The 27,827-nt window shown below is 44.9% G+C and overlaps 1 protein-coding gene across 1 annotated transcript in view; it reads left to right on the top strand.

Moving 5' to 3' along the window:
* The window catches only part of LOC147906348 (uncharacterized), a 604,593-nt gene that overhangs the window by 542,232 nt on the left and 34,534 nt on the right, over positions 1-27,827 (top strand). Inside the window, exons 25-27 of the mRNA XM_087391025.1 lie at positions 16,051-16,156; positions 16,846-17,034; positions 17,118-17,240. Coding sequence (XP_087247151.1) covers positions 16,051-16,156; positions 16,846-17,034; positions 17,118-17,240 — 418 coding nt within the window. The remainder of the gene's footprint in view (positions 1-16,050; positions 16,157-16,845; positions 17,035-17,117; positions 17,241-27,827) is intronic.

Genomic DNA, 27,827 nt, shown 5'->3' with positions numbered 1-27,827 from the left:
TCATCATCAGTCTCGTCTTCATTAGTGTTCCTGTTTTCTCTATCACCATCATTGCACTTAGCAGCACCATGGTTGTACACCGTAGTACCATGGTTGTGCACTGTAATACCATGATTGTACTCTGAAGTACCATTGGTGGGTTGTGCCCTACTAGCCTCGTCCCTAGTAGATCCTTCATTGTATCCTATAGTATTGTCAGCATCATTTTGACCAATGTCCTCCATGTCGGCCACTGGACGAGATCCTCAATGTTTACTACAGTACCATCATTGTCCTCAGTACGATCTGTGGTGTCCACTGTAGTACCCCTAGTGGCCATTCTCTTATACATGTGTGGACTATTGCAAAGTCCAAAGGGCATCCTTTCGTAAACTAGTTCAGCCAGACCCTGTCGTTTTGGGTGGATTTCTGATACTGCAAGTAGGTGTTCTTCTTGATCTTCTTGTTGGCATAGTTCCACCATGTTGACCGCTAATGAGCCCAGGGCTCCCATCCAATCCAAAATGACAGCCTCCTCGTCTTCTTGATCAGCCCGATCCAACAAGTAGGTCAAACTTTCAAATCCTTCTAGGGTTGTCTCCTCATTGATACCTTGGTCACCACCCCTGGGCCAGTCCCCACAGGCCCAATGCTCCTCTTCTTGTTCTTCAAAATCCTCCTCTCCTAGTTCTATTGGTATGTGCCTTGCTTGCCCTGTGACCATATCTATTTCGAGGGATGTCGATCCCAGGGGCAATCGAACTTCATCAGTTGACCAATCCTGAATGGCTTTTGAAGACCGCAACCATGGCCGACCAAGAAGTAGAGGGTAAGTTTGTTCATTTTCGGTCATATCAAGGACAACAAAATTGGAGAGAAAAGTTACTCCGCCAATCTTCATGTGAACACCTTTGACTGCACCCATTGGTTTTACTCTGCGTTGATCAGCCATGCGTACCTGAAAGTGAACATCACTTGTCAACTTCAACCCTAGTTTTTGGAGTGTACCTTTTGGCATAATGTTCACAGCCGCCCCACCATCGAGGAAGACGTCCTTCAGCTCCACTCCATGGATCTCCACGGTGAGCTTGGGACTTTGTTCACAAGTGAGGGCAGCGTAGGTAGAGAAGTGGTCCGGTGTAGACCCATGCTGAGCCGGTAATGTCTCTGGTGGTGGCCCACTCGGAGTAGATCCCTTGTGTCGACCTCCTGGGAGGCGATTCAGAAATGTAATAGTCTGATACTTGATTTGGGGGGACAATAGGCAAAGTTGTCGTAGAGTGAGGTTGGGTTTGAAACTCATAAGATCTTCAAACAAGGAGTAGTGGTGGACACTAGCATTAGCCTTTTGCAACTTCATCCTCCTAGCCTCTGGCCGAGGGTCGAAGCTTACACGAGGATGTGGATGTAGGTCTGAACTGTGAGTCATTGTCTCCAGTGGTTTCTCTTCCATTACTCCTTTCCCTTTTTCCTGGGCAGAACTAGATCTTGTCCCCATAGCCTCTTCTCTGTTGAGTGCTGTTGAGGACAAAGTGGGAGGACCTACTCGTGCCTCCTTATCCCGGTACTGTCCGAGGGTTGTCACTTCTGTTGCAAACCTCACAGTTCTGGACTTGCGGGATGGAAGCTGAGGTGTGCTACCTTCATCTTCAGAACTTGTTTGAAGATCTCTCGTGACACCCTTTACTACCTCCTGATACCTCAAAGGCATAGAGTGATCCCCCGAGGATGAGGCACTCCTAGAGTTAGTGGTTGACCTTAATGGTTGTGGGCCCTTCGAGTTTGTTTCTGAATCACTATCAAAAGCCAGCATGGGTGGTCTATTCCTGGGCGTACTGTGTACCTTGGAGGAGGAGAATGACCTCAGTGGGGGAACACTTGTCGAACTCATTGGTGCTGAGGTCTCCGGTGCTGACTCTGAGTCACCCTTACATTTGTCACCTTTTGTATGTGACCGTGTCACAGCGCCCAACACTGCGCCAATCAAATGGGGATTGTTGCCCTCCCTCGCCACTACTACATCAACCATATTCACTTGGGATGCGGGTTCCACTCTTCTATTGGGACAATCTCTGGTGTAGTGGTCATTTGTGTTGCACTGTGTACAAGAGGGTCCCCCGAACGGCTGTGTACAATCATCTTGGTAGTGGCCGTACTCGCCACATCTGTAACACATGATGGGTCTTCTAAAGTTTGTACCCCTTCCTGCACCTCCGCGTCCACCTCTGAAACCACCCCTTCGACCGCATTGATAAGAGGGTCCATAGCCACCTCCTGACATAGGTGGTTGGTACGGGGCATAGTATGGCTAAGGATAGAAATAAGGGGAACCAATTGAATTGGGGGCAGGAGCTTGGAGCAAAGGGGGAGTCGGAAGCAATGGAGGTGGCATGACAGGAGGAGGAGGTGGCTCAGATGCTCGTGCAAGAGGGGGAGCAGGAGATACTTCTGCTGGACCAGAAGTTATGGGTACCGTTCTGTTGACTGCAGCAACCAGAGGTTCCCCCGAGGTATACTCTGGAAGAAGCTTCCTTAATCCTTTAAGGTACCTACACTCAGAGGCATCATGTCCATGGATCTCACAAAATGTACAAAATGAGGTAGAAGTAGGTACCTTTCGCTTGGAGGGGCACTCCCAGTAACCATGGTTAGTACCCTTGCATTCGGTGCATCAAAGGCCACTTCGAATTTGGGCCTCAAAGGACGATTGGCCATCCACCTTTATTCTATCTTTCAGGCCTTCTTTGATTTCTTCTAACTCCTTCTTGAGTTGCTGCCATGCGGATGATCCCTCCTCTCTTGGGAGTTGGGTGGTCGTATTCGTTGATGAGGCAAAGCTTAACTGTGACCGTTCCATCTTGACAGCTTCTTTTAGGAAGTCTTGAAGTGAGGCATGTTCAGGGAGTTTATCCACCAACCTTATAGCAATGGAAGGGGGTAATGCTTTCAAAAACCATCCCTTCATAACAGCATCATTAGGTGGCACAGACATCTTTGCCGCCAAGACCCTCATCCTTGTGTACATCTCAGAGATGCTTTCTCCAGGCTTCATGGTGTCAGTGGACAACTCTTGGACAATCATGTGTTCGAATTTTTCCAACATGAAAGTGCGTAAGAATTCCTCCCTTAGGTCTGTCCACGTCTGCGGAGGAAATTGACTGTACCATACATCCGCTGCATCCTCCAATGACGAAGGAAAGATGTGAAGGAACGCATGCTCATTCTCCACACCTTTAGCTTTACATGCTGTGAGGAACTTCCTCACATGAGCTTCCGCATCCTCATGGAGGTGGCCTTTGAACTTTTGAGTCTTCACGTGGACCTTGTTGAGTAGCTCAAGAAGTCTAGCCCTGTCTGGGGGACTGAGAACGGCCATCCCCACCCGAGAGGTTGGAGAAGATGCAAGAGTTGGAGGGGGTCCCAATGGGGCTGTAATGAGTGTTGGTGTTCCCAAGGAGGAGACCACCCCGACAACTCCTCCTGTGGAGGACCACAATGGGGAAGTCACTACTGATGTAGTCATAGAGGGAGTGTACCCAGATGGTAACGCGTAAGTGGGGGGTCTCGGTGTTGCAGAGGGAAAGGGTGAGAACATGGAAGATGTGGGGAAGAAAGAGGATGGGAGAGCATTTGGGAAAGAGAGGGACGGAGCTGAAGTTATGGATGAGTAGGCAGAAGGGAAGGAAGGAGGTGGTGGAAAAGGCAACACCGGTGTGGATGGAAAGGGAGATGAAACCATCGTGGCAGGTAAAGGCATGGCCGGAGCAAAAGTACCCCCCAATGGAATGGATGTAGAAGAAGGATTAGCTAGGAGCCTGGAGGTCGCAGATTGTCCACAAGAGGTTGAGGCAGGAGCAGATGGAGTCACCACTCCGGTAGAAGAGGTGGTTGATGAAGACATCGTTGCAGGAAGAGAAGAGGGGCTTCCTTGACCTTGATGAGTTCCTGAGGAGCCCTCGTCCTTAGTACCCTCTTCTTTCACCTGTTCTCCGCTTTGCACTTCTTCTTCTCCGGAGTCCGGATCTGACCACCAGGGTCCCTGTTGATCCAAGTCAATGAGAGTGTCGATGAAGTTACTTGCTCTGGCTACTGCTCCAATGGGTTCACTTTGTGCTCGAGTTGAGGGCTTCGCAAACTTACGTCGCACGTAATGCTTCTTGTACCTAGTTTGGTCTGCCGGAAGTCTTTTCTCCACTCTCCTCAAGTACCTCCTAGTTCTCTCACTAGCTCCTTCAAAGGTTTCAGAACTACTCGGCATAAGACCTCTCTCTAAGACCCTAGATCACGACTTCTCTCGTGCTACTCAATACCAGCAGTGTCCCACCGTGATCGCCATAAACTGTTTGAGGGGAGGGGTTCCTATCCTTCCGGAGGTGTTACCGAAGGCCAAAGGCCACTGGCATGAGAAGCATGAGTTTTGCAATGCTCTAATGCAATGGATCGTGCAGAGCGCACCGTGCAATAGTGTGCGAGTGTCGTATGCTATACTGCAGTGAACGACGACGTACGAGTGCACTATGCTAAATGACAATCACCGGTGAACTCCACAACACAAGCAAAATAAGAAAATCCTACACTGGTGAACAATCCCCATATCGGGAAGAGACAAGAGAGATGAGAAAGTGACCGAGTTGGCCAATGTACATATCACTGGACGTGTCCCCAGGTCACAAGTCGCAAGTCACAAGAATACACAAGTCGCAAATCACCAGAATACACAGGTCTATCCCCATAGTAGACAAAGGGTACACACAAGTCTCTCCACATTCTCTCCTTGGCGAGCTCGTAGCTCTAGCCTCTATCTCTCCTCACTCTCTCTCTTTCGCTCCCCTGCCGAATGCCGAATGCCCCCCTTTCTCTCTCCCTTCTCCTTCATCTTCATCCCCCGCCTTGGAGGGTCCCTTCTTCGCTGAGAATCTCCCCTCTTTCTTCCCATTGGTCATCCTCTTATCTCCTTAGCTGTTGAGGATAGCCGTTGCGCCGCTGGCTCTCTTGATGGCTTCGGCGACTTCCTGACTCCCTGACTCGCCAACCTGATGGTATAAATTCTCCATGTGCAGGTGAGCTGGTTCACCGCACCTCTTGATGGCTTCGGCGACTTTCTGACTCCCTCACTCGCCAGCCCGATGGTGTAAATTCTCCATGTACAGGTGAGCTGGTTCACCGCACCACTGCACCACTGTATCACTGAACCACTGTGTAATATAAATACTCCATGTGCTAAGCTCACTCTCCGTGTGTGCAGCTCTTGATGACCTGTGGTTGACATGTGTCGACCTGTGGTTGACCTGTGTCGACCTGTGGTTGACCTGTGTCGACCTGTGGTTAACATGTGTCGACCTGTGGTTGACAGCCTCGGACAGTACTCCTGGATGAACCCATGTGATCGCGTGGCTAACTTGTGTTGACACATGGTCAACATGTGGTCAACAGATGTCGTCATGTGGTCAACGCCTGTCGACAGGTGGTCGTGTGATAAGGTAACATAGTGCAGGGCATTGCTTTGTAAGGTGGTGGTGAGGGGACTCATGCCTGGGCAGGAACCTTGGAAGGATTTCTTTTTTGGACGCATTCAGGCTTGCACACCTACCTTAGGAGATGACTGGGTGGATAGCCCTCGCTGGATTTTTACTTCTGCCTCTCTCAAGTCTCCTGCCTCTCCTCTCATGACTGCCATCCTCAAAGCTTGGGGGAGCTTCAAGAACACTCTTCGAAGGGTTCCGCCCTCTACCCTTGAAGAGATCGATAGGCAACCGATCATTTGGAACGATAGTATACTTGATGAGCATGGAAGACCTCTGGGCACTTCCCATTATATACAGTGGTATGGATGGGAGAGAGGCCCCACCTACACAGTAGGCACTTGGAAGGCTTTTATCAGGCTACCTGAGGATCAGAGGCTACAGTCCGTGAGTCACCTCAGAGGGGTAGCACGCAGGATTCAGCAGATAGATGCAGCCATCCCAGTGGATTGGACAGTTGAGATGCCTATTACTTCCACCACGAAGATGGGAGCTTTTTCGAGGACAGCAGCTCCTCTATAGGTGATTGCTCTTCGAGGTCTCAGGGAAGATGCTCTGGTCTTTGACGTTGGGGATGGAGGTATACTCTCTAGATCCATGGATGATATTCTTCTAGAGGTTGCCTTTCAGCCTGTCAGGATTGCTGGTTTTGTGGACCATGGAGCGGGGTTGTAGTGGTACTTAGACCCCGACCCTCTGCTCTTGGCCCTGGGATCCTGGAGGTTGTGATTATATGGAGGTGCACCTATCAGGTGCTTGCAGTGGGACCCAGGAGAGTGGGAGTGGATAGATCATGGGCACCGAGAGAGGGGGATTCCCTTCTTTCATTTCACGGTTGGTAATGCCAAGAGATTTCAGCTGAGTAGTAGAGGTTGGATTCCTTCCAGAGCCCCCCATTGGGATAGCGTTTCATCACCACAGATTTGCGTAGGAATTTCTGGAGGAGGCTCTGGAAATCCCTCAGAAATAGAAAGATCACTCTTTTCTTTTGGCTTTCTATTCATGGAAGGGTTCCAGTGAATCTGTGGAGATCATGGTTTGGGGCTGATCCCACTTGCCCTCGCTGTCATTCTACAAAGGAGTCAGTGCGACATTGCCTTTGGGACTGCAATCAAGCGAGAATTGTTTGGAAAGGAGTTACTCGGATACTCTGTATTTTTCATACTTCCCCTTTCTTCATGACTTGGGGCTCGGTCGCATGGTTATCCCTTACTGGGCCCCAGGTGTTTTATGAGGGTGAGCCTTCTTCTTGGGCACTCTCGATCCGCCGACAGGTGATAGAGCCCTGCTCTCTTCAGGATGTACCACATATTCCTTTTAGAGCTTCACATGTTTCAGTGGACACCTCTTGGGAGATTTTGGCTAGCATTTCCTCTTGGCACATTTGGAGAGCTAGATGCATAGAGGCCTTGGATGACACCCAGATACACCCATCACAGGTGTTCACGGGTATTTGGAGTGACACGGTTCACACTTTGATAGCCATATGGGCTAGCATTTAGGGCCCTTCACAAGCAGCCTCTTCTAGGAGGACTGTATTTCTTCGAGTTTGGAGGGGTTCTCCCTTTTTCTCGGAGGTGCTACCGGATTGAGATGGCACTATCAGCCCCAATCCTTTCTTTTTGGCTCTTGAGCTTTTCATGCATTGCATGGTGTATCCCGTATTCCCGTATGGAGCTTGCTCTAACGGTTTTCTTGAATACTTAATAGAAGTCTCTTTTTTGCCCAAAAAAAAAAAAAGGCAAAGTCCTTATCTTCTACCACAAAGTTGGATGCTTCTTTTGCTGATGGAATTATCTCTTCAACCAAATTTGTCATAGTCCTCTTTTTCTCATTGCAAAACTTTTCAGAGTGATTATTCTTTCCACAATATGAGCAAGGTTTGATTCTATAACAATCCTTCTCAAGGTGATTGTTCTTCCCACAGTGTTTACAAGCCTTGTACTTGCTCTTTGAAAACTTCACTGCAAGTGCCTCTGTATGCATTTTGCCCATTCTTGAAGTGTTCTTTCTTTCCTCTTCTTGTAAGGCACTAATGATGCCTTCTAATGAGGGTTGAGGAAGATGCTTCAAAGTAGTAACCACATTGTCAAAATCCTGAGGCATGCTCTTTAAAAGCACTGCCATAGCATCATCCTCAATAATGGGGGAATTAATTGAAGCTAGTTGTGTCATAATACTTCTCATAGTGTTGACATGGGCAGCAACATTATCTCCCTCCATTTTAAGTTCAAAGAACTTAATTTTCAGATTTAATTTGAAAGTATGAGAGCTAGCACCAAACAATATGTCTAACTTGTGCCATGCTTCAAAAGGGGATTCCAAATCCGAAATGTGGTGTACATAGTCATCACCCAAACCTAATGCAATGATGGCACAGGTTTTCTCAATTCTCTTTGCATCTGCAAGTGTAGAAGTAGAGTCAGTGTCTTTTCCTTTACCTTTTGTTGTAGTTGATTCACCTTCCTAAGAGGTTTGAGTTCCTTCCTTGACTAATTCCCATAGATTTTCCTTCATAAGCATAAACTTTATCTTCATCTGCCGAGTATGGAATCCTTGGCCATTGAACTTGTCAATTTTTTAAGTAGCCATGAGAGGGTCTTACCTTTGTCAGGCAGTGTCTACTCTCTTACAAAATGACTAATTTTATGGAACAAAGAAATCTCCCTCACCATACAAATGTAGATTGCTAGAGATAAATTCAGAGAATCCTAATTGTTTAGCATATTCATACCCTATTGGCTTCTCCCAAAGTTTCTTGGCTGGGGTCTTCTTCACTTTGAATTTTGTCCTTCTTGTAGTCTTCTTCAAGTTATTGGCATTAGAAGAACCTTCAGAGCTTGGCATTTTGACAAAAGATCAGACCCACCTGAATTTCAAACTGAAAATGCATTCTCTAACTGTACTTAGGCATTACTTCAATCCTAAAGCATCACTCTAGCATTTACTCTAGCATCAAATGTCCAAAACTGTCAAAAATGCATTGCAGTAGACTAGCTCAACTTGGAGGAACCATTCACACAACTGAAGAAGAGTTTGAGAGGGCTTTCTGTGCAAAACTAAAGCTTGAATACCCAAGTTCGTTCACCACAGAGCATTGCTGAAATAGTGCGCCTTCTTGTCTGGGAGAGTTGCACCTTCGTTGACTGTCTTTTCTCTGATTTCTCCTTGCTCCAATAAGCATTGGCCTTCGAAACTCATCAGCAGCAGGCTCTAGGCATGGACCAGCTTGTGCTAGGAGGGCTCAGGTAATGGTTGAGCAGAAGAGCAGAATTGCGCGTTTTTCCATCTCAGCTTGCTGGAATCAGCGCGGGTGGAATACACCATATCTAGGGAAATGCTCTAGGCTAGAGGAGCGTCCCATAGTGTTGAAACTCCAGTTGGAAGGGCTTTGCAAAAGTCGCAAGGAATGGGGAGAACAGAGCTAAGCAAATTCTGAGAAGGAAGGAGGAAGAAAGCTCAAAAAGAGGTGTTGGAGAAGATGATAAGGTGGCACTACCAAAATGAGTTCTACAAAGCCTATCAACTCTGATACCAAATGTAGAGGAGTGTGGGGTAGAAGAGATGCATCATGGCACAAGGAGTGAGAGCACAAGTGAGGCAAAATCCATATATTAGAATGAAGGAATGACCTCCGTTTTATAGAAAGAGAGGATGGTGTAGGCACCTCCCCTAAATCAGTGGCAAATAGCCCCTACATCAGTGGGATTGGCCTAAATCAAAGGAACCTCCCATGGGGGGACCTTTGGCTTACATCATCACTTAGGTCACACACTAGACACATCATAGCACTAGATGTGCCTCTACAACACATATACACACACATGTGACTCCCCTAGATGCACACATGTGCCATGGAGCAAGCCCTTGACCATAGTTATCCCAACAGCCCCATGGGGCAACAACAACTATACACACTTCTTGGATTAGATTTAGGGCAGCCACATGGGACCACCCTAGTTAGCACTTAGGGCTTACTTTATGGCGTGTGGAAATTTAGAGAACATCCTCAACAAAGGATGTAGCACATGAGACTCGTGGAGGTGCCTTACCTTAGCAGAGTTTTCTGCAAGTGTTGGTACAATTTTTGGAGCTCCTTTTGTACCGATTTCTATGTCTATTTATGAGATCTTTTGGGCTGTACTTCTGGAGTGTTCTTTATCCCAGATATTCAAGTGTGTTCTATCTACTTGTGTGTACATATGTGTTGAAGTGAGATACGATGTGTGTTGTACGTGGCATATCTTCCATACTAGATGTTGCATGTTCTTAGTGAGCCATTTTAATTGCAGGCCACTGTAGCGGTTGGTAATTAACTACCAACCCGATGGATTCTTGGGTGCCACCTCAGACGCCACCTCGCCACCCATGGCAATGGCAATTAATTATGACGTGGTTGGTGATTCATGAACAAGATGCCACTATCTTGGTAATTAACTGGCAATTAACTGTGGTAATTAGCTGCACTCTGCTGAGCATGCAAGCCCAGTGTGACTGGTAATTAATTGCACTCTACTTATCATGCAAGCTCGGTAGGCCCTCATGGTCATGCGCTTTTCAATTGTGTAATCTGCGAAGTGCTGCTCGTGCATTCCGTGTGGTGAACAAGTGGCAAGTAGTGGGCATGGGCATAAAAGTCATCTCCGGTGGTGTCTGCTCCTCGGAATCGTAGAGGGAACATGCATACGTGTGCCACACATCTGGATCAGTGATGGCAATAGGTGACTTCCCCTCTGATAGAAACTCCCATCCAGTGGTCGAGTCGCCTCCTTGAAAAGATCTGACAATCTCGTCCATCCTATGTGTGAGGAAGGCCTGCCTCTTACGACATGTCAATCGTCGAAAGATCTTATGTGTCTTGGGTGGTGTCAAATGACACAAAGCCCACTCCTATATTAGGTGGGCTCTCATCTCTCTGCACTCGTCATCGAACCAAGAGTTTTGGGGCATCTTCCCATCTCGGATCTGCATGGGTCAAGTCGTGGGAAATGATCTGGTAGCAGCATCATGTACCACAGAGACAAGGGTGCCAGAGGCGCTAGCGAGGTCTGCTATCTCTCGAGTATGTGGTGAAACTGACTAAGCAGGGGGCGGACTCTGACGCCAATCAATCCCTCCCGAAGCTCCTTGTAGAATGACGTCTCCGTGCTCGAGATCACTGTTACGCCGCCGCAGCCGCGTCGTTGGTGTCAAGGGATCGGGAGGTCCTTGCGAGTGTGTGCGCATGCATGCCTACTTGGAAGATAACAACCACAGAATTTGCTGCCACGACTATCGGATGAGGTTCTTCTTTCTGGAATTTTTGCACTCGTGTAGGCCATCTTCTGGTGGTTCTAGTGATGCCCTATAGGCCATGGTATGTGCCTTGTAGGCATAAGTGTAGGCACTTGTAGTGTTAGTGCCTTTTAGGCCACATAGGCCACTTAGTCCTATGTGACACCTAGGACACTTAGTCCTAGGTCTAAGTACAGCCGTACTATTTGTACCGTACAACCGTACGTTGGATTCAGCACACATGATCCGTACAGCCTCCGTACAGTTGTACATGATCTGTACAACTACCATACAGCCATACATTCTGTCAGTACAGATCGCGGGATTTCAGTACAGGTTTGACACGGGTGAATTATTCGCAGTATATTCTAAAAATTTTGGGCTTTTTGAGGTCTTTTGCTTTCCTCATCCTCCTCCTACTGTTTGAAATCCTTCCCAAGCCATTTCAACAGTTTGGAAAGCCTACATCTTGAGGTCTATACTCTAGGAGGACAGGTGCACTTTTGCAGTCAATTTGTGGACAGCAAGTCCTATTTCTGCAGTTGCAAGCCTTGAGGCTATTTTTTGGGATTTGGTGTGCAATGTAGTACATTGGGTCAAGTTGCAGGACATTGAGTCACATTTTGCAGGACATTGAGTCACTTTTGCAGGACATTGAGTCAGATTATCATACATTGGGTCACATTTGTAAAAATTTCAGTAAAATTTGGGGCTTTTCTACATTTGCCCTCTTTTTTGGCCTATTTGCCCTCATTAAATTTGGGGCTTTTGCCAGATTTGCTGTTTTTTGCAGTGAACATTGCCTGTCATAGTCACATTTGGGTCAGATCTGCATTTGCCCTTTGATTTGGGTCAGAAATTTGCAGATATTTACTGTCATTTTTGGACAGCCAGCTTTTTGCAATGATAGCCTTGAGGCTTTTGGGTTTTCAGGTCTTTTCTAGGGTATCACATTTGCTATGGCTGGGAACAATCAAGATTTATTTGGAGTTCTTCGTGAAGATGATAAGTTGGATGGCACCAACTATCCGATGTGGTCTTATCTCATGAAACATATTCTTGTTGCAAAGCATTTGTGGAATATTGTTTCTGGGGCTGATCTGAGGCCAGCCAATGCTACAGTGGTTGCTTCTACTGCTGGTCCTTCTGCAGGGGGGACTCCTCCTGATGCCTCCTTCTCTAGCACTGCTGCTGCTGCTCTTTCAACTCAAGAACAGTCAAGATGGGATGCAAGAGATGCAAATGCACATTCATGCATTGCTTTATCATGCAAGAGAATCATTATTCCACACATATGGTCTTGCAGGACAGCAAAGGATGCTTGGGATAAATTGGCTTCTCTCTATCAGATTCGCGATGAAGCTCGTGTTGCATATTTAAGAAGGCAATTACAGGAAGTCAGTATGAATGAAGGTGAGTCAATGGATGCATACTTGACAAAGGTCAAGGACCTCATGGAACAGCTTGCCAACATTGATGCGGTGGTGCCAAATTCACAGCTTGTTAGTACCACATTGAATGGACTGCCAGATACATATCAAGTGTTTGCTACAACCCTTCGATTAGTGGCCTTGGGTAATCCAGACCACTATTCTTTTGATCAAGTAGTTACTTTGCTTTTGCAGGAAGAGCAAAGTAGAGCTAATAGACAAGCCACTATTCCTGATCATGCATTTGCTTCACAGCAGACAGGAAGAGGCAAGGCTTCCAAGCCTATGGGCAAGCCAAAATCTGTGCATAGCAGCTGCAATTTCTCCCATGCATCTAAAAATACAGCAGATAAGGTAAAGAAGAAAAGATGCAACTATTGTCGCAAGCCTGGACATGACATTTCAGAATGCAGGAAGCGCATTGCTTCAGAGGAAAAGAAAGCAGGATTGATAGTTAATGCCTCTCATGCTATTGAATCCCATGAGCCAGAAGATGCTTCACATGCACATGCTCTTCAAGATGATTGGGCATGGGCTGTTCATTGCTCATTTGATCCATCCAAAGCTGATGCATTCTTTACTGTTAATGATGCTCAGTCCTGGTACTTTGATAGTGGTGCTTCCAAGCATGTCACATCTTGCAGACAGTTGTTTCATTCTTTAGCTGATGCACCTCGAGGGGGAACTGTTACATGTGCTGATAATGCTTCATATGGTGTAAAAGGAGTTAGAGATGTGCAGCCCACATCCATTTCAAGCCATCCTGTCACTCTGACAAATGTTCTTTTTGTGCCTGGCATTGAAGTCAACTTGATTTCAATTTCAGCAATTGCTACTTCAGGTTTCAGAGTAATTTTTGATGGCTACAGATGTCTAGTTTATGATCTTCGTGATGATAATGCCATAGTTCTCATTGGCACTTTACAAAAAGGGCTTTATCACCTTGATCATCATTCAGCTGCACTTTCTATTGAAGCATTGGCTATTTCAGATTCACAGCTTGCTGAAAGTCATCTTTGGCATGAGAGAATGGGCCATCTCAATTATAGAGCTCTTGCAAAGCTACATTCACAACAGATGGCAACTGATGTACCTCAAACTCACACAGTTTCCAAACATGTGTGTGAGGGTTGTCTTTTGGGTAAGATGCATCGATTTCCTTTTCAAAAGAATTGTCCAAAACTCTCACAAAGGAAATTGCAGCTAGTGCACAGTGATGTCTGTGGCCCAATGAGGACAAATGCCATTGGGGGGTACAAGTATTTCATGACTCTCATTGATGATTTCACAAGATATTGCTGGATATATCCTTTAAAAGCCAAATCTGAAGTTTTCTTATGCTTTCAGAGATGGCTGAATATGGTTGAGAATGAATCAGGATGCAATCTTGTCACCCTCAACACAGATAGGGGGGGAGAATATATGTCAAAGGAGTTTGATGCATTTCTGTCTTCACGGGGCATTATTCACTCATGCACTACTCCTTACACTCCTCAGCAGAATCTTGTTTCTAAAAGGAAAAACAGGTCCACAATGGAGATGGCCAGATGCATGCTTAAGGCCAAGTCTTTGCCCAATAAATTTTGGCTTGATGCAGTAATGTGTACCAACTATGTGCTGAATAGATCACCCACATGGGCATTGAAGAATATTACACCTTATGAAGCATGGAAAGGCAAGAAGCCTTCACTTTCACACATGAGAGTTTTTGGGTCTCTTGCATATGTTCATGTACCATCTCAGCTGAGACATAAGCTTGATGACAAGGCAATCAAATGCATATTTATTGGTTACAGCTAGGAGAGCAGAGGATATCGATTATATCAACCAAATACTGGGAAGATTATTGTCAGTAGAGATGTGATCTTTGCTGAACATTCAGCTTCTCCTCTTGTGGACTGCAAAGCAAAGCCAGATGTTGACATGTTTGATGCCTTTGAATCTTGGTTACCTCTGCCATCATCAGAAGAGGATTTTGACCAGCAACATGAGCCTCCTGCAGGCCCTCCACTAAGCAATAATCAGCGACAACCTCATGCTGATTTGCAGGCTTCTCTTCCGGCACAAAATGATCCCACTACTCATGATGCAGTCATTGAAGAAAGAGCTGTCAATAGACAGCAAAGGCAAGTTCCCAGATGGCTTCTTGATACATTGAGGGACAGCAAACAAGATCAGCCTTTTGCTGCCCGGACAGGAACAGACATCATGGTCACTTTCTTGAGTTTGCACTCTTTGCTACAGCTTGCAATGAAGAGCCTCTGTGCCATAAAGATGCTTTTGACAGCAAAGAGTGGATGGATGCAATGAGAGCTGAGTTACAATCTATTGCCAAAAATGACACATGGGAATTAGATCGACCGTCTTGTTGCAAAAGGGTATGCCCAACAACAAGGCATTGACTTTGAGGAGACATTTGCTCCCACATCCAGGATTACTACCATTAGATGTGTCATTGCCATTGCAGCCCATCATCATTGGCAAGTGCACCAACTTGCACACTTACTATCCCTTGGTTTTCATAATAGTCCTACAGAACCCACTCTTTATGTCCGTGGGAGTGGATCTGATTTTTTAGTGTTGATTTTATATGTGGATGATATGCTCATCACGGGCCCAGATACTTAGCAAATTGCAGCTTTCAAGGCTGATTTGCAGCAGATTTATGACATGTCAGACATGGGACGGCTCCATTATTATTTGGGCATTCAGTTTGCTCATGTTGAGGGGGGTATCATGATGTCTCAGTCCAGCTCATGATGGGAGCCCACCATGTGATATCACTCTTTATCAGCAAGCTGTTGGATGCCTTATTTATTTATGTCACACCAGACCTGACATGTAGTATGCAGTATCTCAGCTCAGCAGATTCATGCACATGCCCAGCTCATAGCATTGGCAGGCAGTGAAGAGAGTCTTCAGATATCTCAGAGGCACTCAAGATTTAGCCCTCTTCTATGGTGATCAGGGTTCACTTACCATGCATGCTTACACAGAAAGTGACTGGGCAGGATTTTCCGACACCAGAGTATCACATACTGGCAATTGTTTTTTGCTTGGCAATTCATGTATCTCTTGGCTCAACAAGAAGCAGCCAACAGTTGTCACGTCTAGCTGTGAGGCTGAGTACAGGGCAGCTTTCACCGCTACAGTAGAGTGTGTTTGGCTTTGACAATTACTTACAGGTCTTGGTATTTGCCAGACATCCTCCACTATTGTCTACACTGACAGCCAGAGTGCTTTGGCCATTGCGCGTAACCCAGTGTTTCATGCGCGTACCAAGCATATTGAAGTTCACTATCATTATGTTCGGGAGTGGTTGTCAGCAGGAGACATAGAGTTGTTCTATCTTCCCACAGAGGACAACATAGCAGATATGTTTACAAAGGCACTTCCTCGTCCCAAGTTCGAAGTCTTCCGACAGGCTTTACACTTGGTTCCCTTTGTTACATGATCTGACATCCCTTGTACATTCATAGGTAGCTATATCCTTTTGGATGAACATGTGCCACCATGACCAGAAACTGCCAGGTATTCTGAGACGTTTCCAGAGTACTTCAGCCCATCTTATGGAGGGGGGTTTATTTTCTGCATGATTTTGTATAACGTTCTCACTGGACTTTATTCAGGATTATTGTATTTTTGTCTATTAGAAGCTCAGTATTTTGGGAAATCAAATCTTGCAATTTGAATTATCATCTATTTTCACTTGTTAGCATTCTACCAAGACATATGTGTAGGTGACATTGTCAATTTTACTCTTCTTTTTCTTTTTAAGAAAAGCAAGGTAGAAACTGAAACATATGATTCCCTGAAAGTCATTAAGTTTTTTTTCTGCATGTTAGGATCCTCCACAACCTCTTGGATTACAACCCCTTCCCAACCTTGGCATTTGGCACTATCGAATACTTGAAGAGCTAGTCAGAATCTTCCGAGCAGATTGTCCTGGAGGTGTGTGACAAGTGACCTTTGCAATTATTGTTGAGCAATTTGGTTGATATTTTGACTAGTTATTTGCAGAATAAAAAACGAAAAAACAATTCAAGCAGCTCAATTTGTTAAAATCATAAAAGTATCATGCAATAATGTGTTTCATGTCATGCTAAATGTGACAAGAAAAGCTCCTAAAAACCTTTACATGAAAAACTGGAACAGCTGCATATCTTCCTCACAAAAAGAAAAGGACAGGATTTTAATCAGACTCTCAGATCTACATATTGTCAACACTGATAACCCTTGAGCATCATAGTGACCCACATAAGGAGCCATGAATATTAATGCAAAAACTAAATTTTAATTCTGTGCTGCTGAAAGACCCCGATATTCAATTACAAGGGAGAAAAATATATACAATATTATGGGTGTGATAAACTAGTAATAAGTGAGAGTTCTAAGGACTTAATCTGAAAAATCATGTATATTTTTAAACATGGAAAATGAAGGGTTAGAAGCATATAATTTTCATGGACTAGGGTTTGGTATCCAGCCACTCTATTGTCATTGTGAGGAATTGTCATTGTTGATGTGTGTTTTATGCTTATGCTTTCAACGAGCAACATTCATAGATCATAGGAATGCAGGTACATGTTCCATAGTTCATCATTTTTTTTAAAAACTTAAATAAGATTTAAATTCTCCAGGATATGTTTCATGGAAAAAAACATCCGAAGAAGTCTCCCATGCCATTGAACTCGTCCATAATGCTTGCAAGAATGACCTCACTTTGTCGACAATTCCTCGGATTCCTGGTACTAAACATAGACCCGGTGGACCATTTGAGGTTTGGAAAGACTACACTGAAGAAATCATCAAGGTATTAAAGTTTTCAAGTTTCATGATTTTTGGTTGAAAAAAAAATCCCAGCTGTGGACTAACTTTCTAAATGACTGCCAGCTTTCTACAGCAGCAGCAGACAAAGCAACAACTGAAGTGATAATCATAGATTGGCGCTCATTGTTGATTTCCTTGTCAGATATGCACTACCAAAACTATATCTCTTCTGCAACTGTGGATGACATTATTGAAGCCCACATTTGTATAAGCTCTCTCTCTCTCTCTCTCTCTCTCTCTCTCTCTCTCTCTCATTGTTCTCTCTTTCTTTCTTTTTTGCAAAAAAAAAAACGACTTCCATTAAGTATGAAGTACAAAACCTGTGAGAGCAAGCTCAAGCGAAAATACATCATGTAATGCATGAGAAAAAACACTCCTCAAAAAGAGGTAGAAAACAACCAAGGTTGGGGCTGAAAATGCCATCTCAACCTTGCAGTAGACTCACAAAAGAAGGGGGAGCCCCTCCACGCTCTACAAAATGTAGCCCTCCTATCAGAATCTTCCCTAGAGGACCCCTGCATGCTCACCCATATGGCCATCAGTGTATGTATAGTGTCTGTCCATATATTGGCCAAATTGTGAGAATTGTGAACTTGTAATCCATCCAATGCCTCTGTGCATCTGGCTCTCCAAATATGATTGTTCTCTTTTTCTCATAGCATGATATTTATTTTCTCATCTAAGACACCAGCCTTGGGTATGGGTGCCCATATTTAGCGGCCCCAGTCCATAACTTTCACACACACACACACACACACACTTTTTCGTTTTTTGCGCTAAAGCATTAGTATGAAGTGAGGTAATCAGAAAAGAGAGCATAAGTGTTCATTGGGCTGACACTACTCCAAAAAAGTAAGCAAAAGTATGGCCTTGCGAGCTATCACATTAGTGTGAATGTTTAAGATATTCAAGCCCCCATGCATTTTGGTTGAACAAACGTAAATATAAATGAGAATCCGAAGCGCCTTCCGATCAATTTTAGTGCGCCAAAGACAATCCATATCCCTTGAGATAGTTCTCTATATGTGAAAAAGACCAAGGGATAAGTGGCAAATGAAATTGCACATAGGCCATGATAATAGACTGCACAATTCGAAGACGCACATGTAATGACCATGTAGATAGTTTTCCAATAATCAATCTTATGAAAAAGTTTTTATAGTATCCAAAGCCTTTCCTGTGGTAATGAAATATGAAAACCAATAGGATAGCCTAAATGACGCATGATTTGAGTAGAGGGAAATACAAGTCTAGGCCATAAAATGTGATGCCAATCACACTCGTGCCATGGTACAAGTTTGGACTTTGCAAATTTCACTCGTAATCCAGCTGCAAGACCAAACAAGTCAAGAGCCCACATAAGATGCTGCATATTCGATTGTGAATTCTTGAGAAAAAAGGAGTCATTTGTAGGCCTGACAGACAGAAGGAGCACCTCCAAGAAAATGAATACCATGCAGACACTGGTGCAAAACTAGATCATCCATATACATCGGGAGTGGATGAGTGCAATGGCAAAAAGTAAAACACTGAGGAGACAACCCTGGCAAACTGAGCGTCCCAAAGTCCATGGAGAAGAGAGGGCATCAAATAAAAGACATGATGCAGTGCCACCCTCATAAAGCCAATAAACCACTCTTTGAATCTAAGGTCCAAAGCCCAACCGGTGCATGACACGAGCAATAAAGTCCCATCTAACAGTTCAAAGGCTTTTTCAATATCTATCTGCTTGATCAAAACATCCGGATGCATGTATTTGGCATATTCAATACCAATATGGGCATTTGCAGTGTTATCCATGAAGGAACATGTAGCAAGCTATCTCTAGGAATGGAAAGGAAAGATTGCAAGCATAATGGAAATGAACTCAAATGGAAGTAGGCAATAGCAAAGAGCCAAAATACTCACATGTAGATAGGTTGATGTTGGCTGATATGAAAAGACTCAAGACATGTACAACACTATATAGTGTGAGCCTCTAGACTCTAGAAAGTCACAATGCATATGGGATGATCTTCCATATGACACGTGGCACTGTCTAGGAATCACTAGACTATAAAATAAGTCCTAGGGACCTAGGACACACAAGTACACTCACTTTGACTTCATATTCTTTTTTTTTCTAACATCCCCCCATGAAGGAAAGGTGAGGGACTACTGGAATGAAGCTAAGAACAGAACATGACAATGATGGAGTCTATTGCTCTGTGCACCCCAAGTAGCTCAGAGGCTCAAATAAAGCATGGCTACTTGACCGAACAAATCGGTCTTGGGAAATGCACCAACATCTTGGAACTCGGCCAGGCTTGATAGAGAGACCCATCAAAGCCAATAGAAAGGCTTCCACAATACATCCCCTCCTGACTTCATAGCAGGACTTGCTAGGAAGCCACACACCACTCATAAAGGAAATAAAACATCATTTGAGGAGGACTTTCTAAGGCTGAGAACCTTTATTGACTCAAGGACACAAGACTCAATATTACAAGCATTTTTGGGGGACTACCTAGGGTAGAGTACCCAAGCATACGATCATTAGGTACATAGGCCTCTGAATGGAGAGAGAGATCTCTAATGTTGGCAATAAGAGCATGAGTCGGTGTCGAAGCATCATCTTCTTCTTCGTCTTCACTTGTTGCAGCCCCAACTAAGTTGGAATGATCCTTGTGTTGTTGCTTGGCAAGCTTCTGGAAGTAGCGATCCTCAGTGTGACCAAGCTTCCCATAGTGATTGCATTTGAAAGGCTTGAATTTGCCTTTTCCCTTGGAGTATAGTACAGTGGACTCCGGAGTGTGTGCATATCGTCTTTCATGATCAATGAGCATAGCAACCATATCATGATAACCCATTTGTGTCACACGCAATGTTGTGTCACACGCAATGCTGGTATTATCTCTCAGTACTTAGAAATTTCCTCAATGCTCGAGAGGAGCACAACAACTTGATCATCTTCCCCTACAGGGGCCTTCAGACTAGCAAGATGAGTGACAAGGGATTCCGTATGAGCAAGAAGAGAGTCTTCATGCTTCATTTGCAGCTTGAAGAATTCTTGTCTGAGGAATACCTTTGAATTGATGATTTTGTTGCCAAATAATTCTTCAAACTTAGCCCATAAGTCGTGAGCAGTGGAGTCAAAATCAAAATGATGAATAACTTCATCACCCAACCCCAAACCAATTATGAGAAAGAGGTTTGTCATTCAGATTCTCCCAGTGTGCAATTTTCCTTTTATCTGATTGTGGCTTTTTCTCCTTGCCACTAACAACATGCCACACTCCATCTTTCATGAGTACAAGATGCATCTTTGTTTGCCATGTAAGGAAGTTCTTACCTGAAAACTTCTCGAACGAAATGGTAGTTGATTTGGAAGACTCCATGGCTGGAAAAGGGTAGAAATGCAAGTGTAACTATGGAAAGATCACCTTGATAAGTTCTTCATAAGGTGGAGCAAGTTTGGAACTTCTTCATGGCAGACAGAAGTCGAAAGACAGAAACTGTAAAATCAGCAGAGCAGCTCCAAGAGAATGATGGGCAGAATACGGGCACCAACTTGCGGGCAGCAGCTCCAAGAGAATGTCGGACAAAAGGAGCAAATTGCATGTCACATCAGTATGGGCATGCTAGAACTGTCCTTACTATACAGAAAAGTCCGTCCAGCATGTACAACCTGTACGGCCTATTGTACAGCCTTGGTGCAGTACGGATCAGTCCGTATGGCCTGTATGGCTTGTTTGTAGAGGGCTGGAACAGTTGGAGGCGAGGCTACTATGGCGATGCATTTTGGGTTGAAGAAGGGGTAGTTGTTGGCGAGGTAAATCAGCTCCAAGTCAGCTCCTGTTGATGAGGCTTGGGTAGGAGGAGAAGAGAGCTCAAGGAGAGAAGAGGGCAGTCTTGCAAGGAGGAGGAGGTAGAGTAGCTTCATTGGCCTCCCTTACCTCAACCTCTTGGAAGGGAAAGGGAAAGAGAGGGCAGGGCTAGGGACATTACTCTGATACCACATGAAGGAACATGTAGCAAGCTATCTCTAGGAACGGAAAGGAAAGATTGCAAGCATAATGGAAATGAACCCAAATAAAGTAGGCAATAGCAATGAACCAAAATACTCACATGTAGATAGCTTGATGTTGACTGATATGAAACAACTCAAGACAAGTACAAGACTATATAGTGTGAGCCTCTAGACTATAGAAAGTCACAATGCATATGGGATAATCTTCCATATGACACGTAGCACTGTCTAGGACTCACTAGACTATAAAATAAGTCCTAGGGAGCTAGGACACACAAATACACTCACTTTGACTTCATATTCTAACAATCCATAATCTGTCTATAAGGCACAAACCCATATTGCACATGATGCAAGCCTGAATATAAATATGTGATATACACAATACCAACATTTTTGAAATGAGCTTGCAAACCATAGGCATCAAAGTGAGTGGCTACCAATCTAACAAATACTTGCGTAAAGGCTTCTTGGGAATCAGAATAGCAAGCCTTTTTTCCAAGCAGAAGGCATAGAGTCAGAGAGCCAGGCATCATTGATCATGTACAGTAAAACAGGGCTGAGTTCACCCAAATTTCAACAAAGAAATCCATTGTGAGGCCATCCCAACCTGGGGATTTGGAGCCTCCCAATTTAGATAAGGCTTCTTTCAGCTCTTGATCTATAAATAGCAATTCCAACATGGGTGCCTCATATTGAGAGATAATTGGATGGACATGACGAGAAGAGCATTCACGGCATCAACCTCCACTGGCGAAGGAGGAGGGGCAGCAAACAAAACACTATAATAATGTTGAACTGCATCATCAACTTGCTACTTATTCATCTTCTACAAACCATCCGGGTGCAATAGACAATACAAGGAATGCATCCGTCGATAGTTGTGTAAGCTTTTGAAAAAAGCCTTGGAAGAGCAGCCAGTATCCTTCATGGCTTTTTGACAAGAACAAATCTATCATTTCCTTAACTTTCTTTGATCATTCTATGCCAAGAAATGGAGGGCAGATCGAAATTGAGATTGCTCTTCACAAGATACTCGATGTTTCTGTACAGCAGTCGTAAAATGCTGAATTTGGGCCTTTGCATCAGCCAGTTAGTATTTGCCCTATCCTTTGATCTGCATACTGGAGACAAAACAAGCCATTCCTAGTCCACATTCACTAGAGTACACAAAGCAAGCCTGGTAATGAGTCCCTTGACCATAACTGAAAAAGGGTAGTGCGTCAAATAGGAATTGTTAACCAGCAAAAGTCTTTTATAGGGAAACAACACATCATGCACTAGAAGGCCAAAGAACAAAGTCATAAAGACCGGAAAGTGATCCGATAGACGCAATGAATAATCCAAATACATATAACAAGTCATAAAATTGCACCGCGTGGACCATGTACCATCGATCCAATCAAGCCCAGTAGTGAGTGAATGCATTGTGATGACATGTGTACCCATGAACATCGGGCATATGATATCTCCACAAATCACAAGCATGGAAAGAATCAACCATTTGAGTCCATGCATCCCATTCTCTCTGTAGCATATGAGACCAATGGGTAGTATTGTCATCATTGGTGGCAGAATTATTAAAATCCCCATAAATGAAAGAATTCCCGCAAACAACAGGGATAATCAGCCAAACGATGCCACATTCCAGCCCGAGCCACAGATGTATGCGAGGCATAAACTGAGGCAAATTCAAAAGTCCCCATTTATCATGCATTTGACAATAATGTAACACCCACGTGGGTCACTGTATTCCAACAGTGGCTGCAGTCATGAGATGAATTAACATGGCAAAACATGAGAAAGAAGAGCGGCCAGCATAGAATATGTGAAAACCCCCAAAGAAATCATCATGGTCCGTGAAAGAGTGCTGATTATGCTTTTGTAAACATACGACATGTGGCATTTGAGAAATGAGGTAATCCCAAACTGGCCTCCTTTTATTTATATTACAGAGGCCTTTTACATTGTACAATAAACACTTGAGCAGTATGTAAATATGTACAATAAACACTTGAGCAGTATGTAAATATGTATAATGAAAGATGTGTGAACGGAAATTTCAAGACTCAACCTGCACGGCTGCACCAGGATGTGGCAAGCCAGCATATCCATCAAAAGCATTCCCTTGTTTCTTAGTTGAAATAGGCGGAGAAGAGGCAGGATTGTCAAGTGATGTAGCAATCATATGTGATAAGAATAGTGAGTTCGAATGAAACACTATAGACCCAAGGCTAGCAACCCCAAAAGCATCACCCAAAGGGGCCTCCTTAGAGGTGGAAGAAGTCTCCGTCCAACTTTTACTAGCCAGAATTCCAGGCTTAAATGATTTCTTAGGCTCTTGCCAATCTGAAGATGATGATGCTTCCGCACCCCCCCCCCCCCTCCCAAACTGCTATTTTATGCACCGATTTGAAAGTGAAAGAAAGCATTTTGGCTTTACCCTTGTACTTGTCTTAGGAGGGGTTGCAGCCCCGGAACCATGAGTACATGGCATAAAAACTAGCCGTGGCAAAGAAGTTGCATTAGGAGCAGTAGACACACGAGGAGGTTTCAGTAGAAGCTGAGGGCACTTGGATTGCATGTGCCTATTACAATAGAGACCCCAAGCAGTTACTAACCTCAAACGTTGACCACATGTCAATTATGCGTGACATTTGTCAACCACGGGTTCATCTAGGAGTACCATATCCGAGGCGACCATGCGTCGACACATGTTAACCACAGGTTGACACATGTCAACCACAAGTCAACCAGGAGTACCATGCCCAAGGGGATCTCATCGAGAACTGCGCACATGGAGCAGTCAGGGGTATTTACAGTTGCACATGGTGAAGACGTGTACAGTGGTTCAGTGGTGCGATGATCTAGCTCACATGCACATGGAGTATCCACCCTGACTAGAAGACGCTGGCGAGTCAGGGAGTCAGGAAGTTGCCGGAGCCATCAAGAGAGCCAGCGGTGCAATGGCTATCCTCAATAGCTAAGGAGATAGGAGGATGACCAATCGGGAGAAAGGAGGGAGATTCTTAGCGAAGAGGGGACCCTCCAAGGCAGGGGGATGAGGATGAAGGAGAAGAGGGGAGAGAGCTTTGAGCATTCAGCATTCAGCATTCGGTGTTCAGCATTGGAGCGAGAGAGAGGAGAGTGTGAGGAGAGATAGAGGCTGGAGCTACGAGCTCACCTAGGAGAGAGTGTGGAGAGACCTGTGTGTAACCCTCTGTCCACTATGGGGATAGACCTGTGTATTCTTGTGACTTGTGACTTGCGACATGTAGGTGTTGGTCCAATGATATGTACTTCGGCCATACTTGGTCACTTTCTCATTTTTCCTGTCTCTTTCTGATGCTCATGTTGTGGATTTCTCATGTGACTGTAATTTAGCATAGTGCACTCATACGTCGCTATTCACTCTGTAGTACAGCCTACGACACCCGCACACCACTGCAAGGTGCACTCCGCGCGATCCACTGCATTAGAGCATTGCAACACTCATGCTTCTCACACCAGCGGCCTTTGACCTCCAGAAGGATAGGAACCCCTCCCCTTAGACAACTTATGGCAGGGTCCTAGAGGAGAGAGTTCTTATGCCCAGTAGTTCTAATACCCTTGAAGGAGCGAGTGAGAGAACTAGGAGGTACTTAAGGAGAGTGGAGAGGAGACTTCTGGCCAACCAAACTCGATACAAAAAGCATTACGTGAGATGGAAGTTCACAAAGTCCTCAGGAAGAGCACAAAGTGAATCTATTGGAGCTGTAGTCAGAGCAAGTAACTTCATCGAGACTCTCATCGATTTGGACCAACAAGATCGATGGTGGTTAGATCCCGACTCCGGAGAAGAAGAAGTACAAAGCGGTGAAAGGGTGAGAGAAGAAAGTACTAAGGACGAGGGCTCCTCAGATGTGCATCAAGGTCAAGACCCCCTTATCTCCTGTTGCAACGATGTCTTCATCAGTAGCCACTACAACTACTTCAACAGGAGTAGTACTCACTTCAGCACCGGACTTGACATCCAGTGGTCACGCTGCCATTTCGTCTGCCATGCATAACCCTTGTCCTTCGAGTCTAGTTTCTACATCCGTGACACCTGTGGGTTCACCTTTTGCTCCGGTCATGCCCCTACCGTTCATCTCTACCCTTTCCTATTGCTTCTTATCCATCCTACATGGCTTCGACCCCTTCCTTCTCCTTCCCAACTGTCTCTGCATCCCCATTGACCCCAACGTTCCCCATGTCTTCACTATCTACTTTTGCAACAGTAGTGCCTGTAGTACCATCTATCTCCACTATGGCTACATCAGTAGTAACTGCACCAGTGTGGTCTCCTGCCCCGGGTGTTGTCTCATCAGCCACTCCACCATATGTCTCCATAGTACCCATATTCAGTACTGCTCCATCGGGAGGCCTTTCTGCTCTTCCTTCCGCCTCAGCTCCTAAGGTAGAGCGTGGTGGTTCTCAGTCCTAGAGAAAAATCTAGACTTCTTGAGTTAATAAAGTCCATGTGAAGACTCAGAATTTCAAAGGTCACCTACGTGAGGATGCGGAAGCTCATGTGAGGAAATTTCTCACAGCATGCAAAGCCAAGGGTGTGGAGAAAGAGCATGCCTTTCTACACATCTTTCCTTCGTCATTGGAGGATGCAGCTGATGTATGGTATAGCCAATTCCGGCTGACCATTTTCAAACTTGGGCAGCTCTAAGGGAGGAGTTTCTACGGACTTTCAAATTGGAGAAGTTTGAACATATGGAGTTGTCCACTGACACCATGAAGCCTGGGGAAAGCATCTCTGAGATGTACACAAGGATGAGGGTCTTGGCGGCGAAGATGTCTGTGCCACCTAATGATGTTGTCATGAAGGGGTGGTTTTTGAAAGCATTATCCCCTACCATTTCTATAAGGCTGGTTGACTAACTCCCTGAACATGCCTCACTTCAAGACTTCCTAAAGGAAGCTATCAAGATGGAATGGTCACAATTAAGTTTTGCCTCATTAATGACTATGACCACCCAGCTCCTAAGAGAGGAGGGATCATCCGCATGGTAGCAACTCAAGAAAGAGTTAGAAGAAATTAAAGAAGGTCTGAAGGATAGAATAAAGGTGGATGGCCAGTCTTCCTTTGAGGCCCAGATTCGAAGTGGTCTTTGGTGCACAGAATGCAAGGGGTCTAACCATGGTCATTGGGAGTGTCCCCATGGACATGATGCCTCTGAGTGTAGGTACCTCAAAGGACTAAGGAAGCTTTTCCCGGAGTATACTTCAAGGGAACCTCTAGTTGCTACAGTCAACAGAGCGGTACCAATAACTTCTAGCCCAACACCAGTATCTCCTGTTGCTCCTCTTGCACGAGCATCTGAGCCACCTTCTCCTCCTATCATGCCGCCTCCATTACTCCCAACTCCCCCTTTGCTCCAAGCTCTTGCACCCAATTCAATTGGTGCCCCTTATTTCTATCCTCAACCTTACTATGCACCGTACCAACCACCTATGTCAGCAGGTGGCTATGGCCCCCCTTATCAACGTGGATGACGGGGTGGTTTCTGAAGTGGACGTGGAGGTGTAGGCAGAGGTACCAACTTTAGAAGACCCATCATGTGTTACAAATATGGCGAGTATGGCCACTACCAAGATGATTGTACACAGCCGTTCGGGGGACCCTCTTGTACACAGTGCAACATGAACGACCACTACACTAGAGATTGTCCCAATGGAAGAGTGGAACCCACATCCCAAGTGAATATGGTTGATGTAGTAGTGGCGGGGGAGGGCAACAACCCCCATTTGATTGGCACAGTGTTGGGGGTTGTGATACGGTCACAAACAAAAAATGACAAATGTAAGGATGACTCAGAGTCAGCACCGGAGATCTCAGCACCAATCAGTTCGACAAGTGTTCCCCCACCAAGGTCATTCTCCCCCTCCAAGGTACACAGTACGCCCAGGAATAGACTGAAAGCTCATAGTGGTAGGGAGAGAAGCAAGCTAACACTAGGAATCGAAAGGAAAGATAACAAGCATAATGGAAATGAAATGGAAAGAAAATGAAAGCAATGGACAAGTACTCACATGATACCAAAGAGATTGATGTTGACTGATATAGTAGACAATAGACAAGTACAACACTATATAGTGTGACACTAGACTCTAGAAAGCCATAGTGTATATGGGATAACTCCCAATATGACACATGGCATTTCTAGAAATCACTAGACTATAAAACACCCCCTAGACACCTAGAAAACTCATTTTTGAATCACTTTGGCTTCATATTCCAACACCCCCCCATGAAGGCAAGGTGAGAGACTACTAGAATGGAACCAAGAACAAAACATGACAATGACAGTCATCAAACTGTGCACCCTATGTAACTCAGAGGCTAAAGTCTGAGCGTGTTCAGAGGTTGATCCAAGCACTCTTATGGCTTGAGACTCAACATGCTCAGAGGCTCACGTTATAGCATGGCTACATGACCAGCTCATAGGTCTAGGAATACACCAACATTTAGGCGTGATAACAAGACCTATCAAAGCCAATACATATGGCTCCCACAGTACATCCCCCCTTGGCTTCATAACATGACATGTTAGGAAGCCACACACCAAAAAATAGAAAAACCAATATATATTTTTAGGAGGACTATCCAAGGCAAAGGACCTTTAGACTCAATGAAAACAAAAAATTCTTAATACATATCTATTTATGGGGACTACCTAGGGCAGAATACGGACAGCAACTTGCGGATAGCAGCTCCAAGAGAATATCAGGCAGAAGGAGCAAATGGTGGGC

The sequence above is a fragment of the Dipteris shenzhenensis genome, chromosome 1 (genome assembly GCF_047967505.1).
Source record: "Dipteris shenzhenensis isolate YYH24624 ecotype China chromosome 1, Dip_SZ_1.0, whole genome shotgun sequence".
In the NCBI taxonomy this organism is placed as follows: domain Eukaryota; kingdom Viridiplantae; phylum Streptophyta; class Polypodiopsida; order Gleicheniales; family Dipteridaceae; genus Dipteris; species Dipteris shenzhenensis.
The sequence above is the reverse complement of the archived record's forward strand: the minus strand, read 5'-3'. Positions and strand labels throughout refer to the sequence as shown.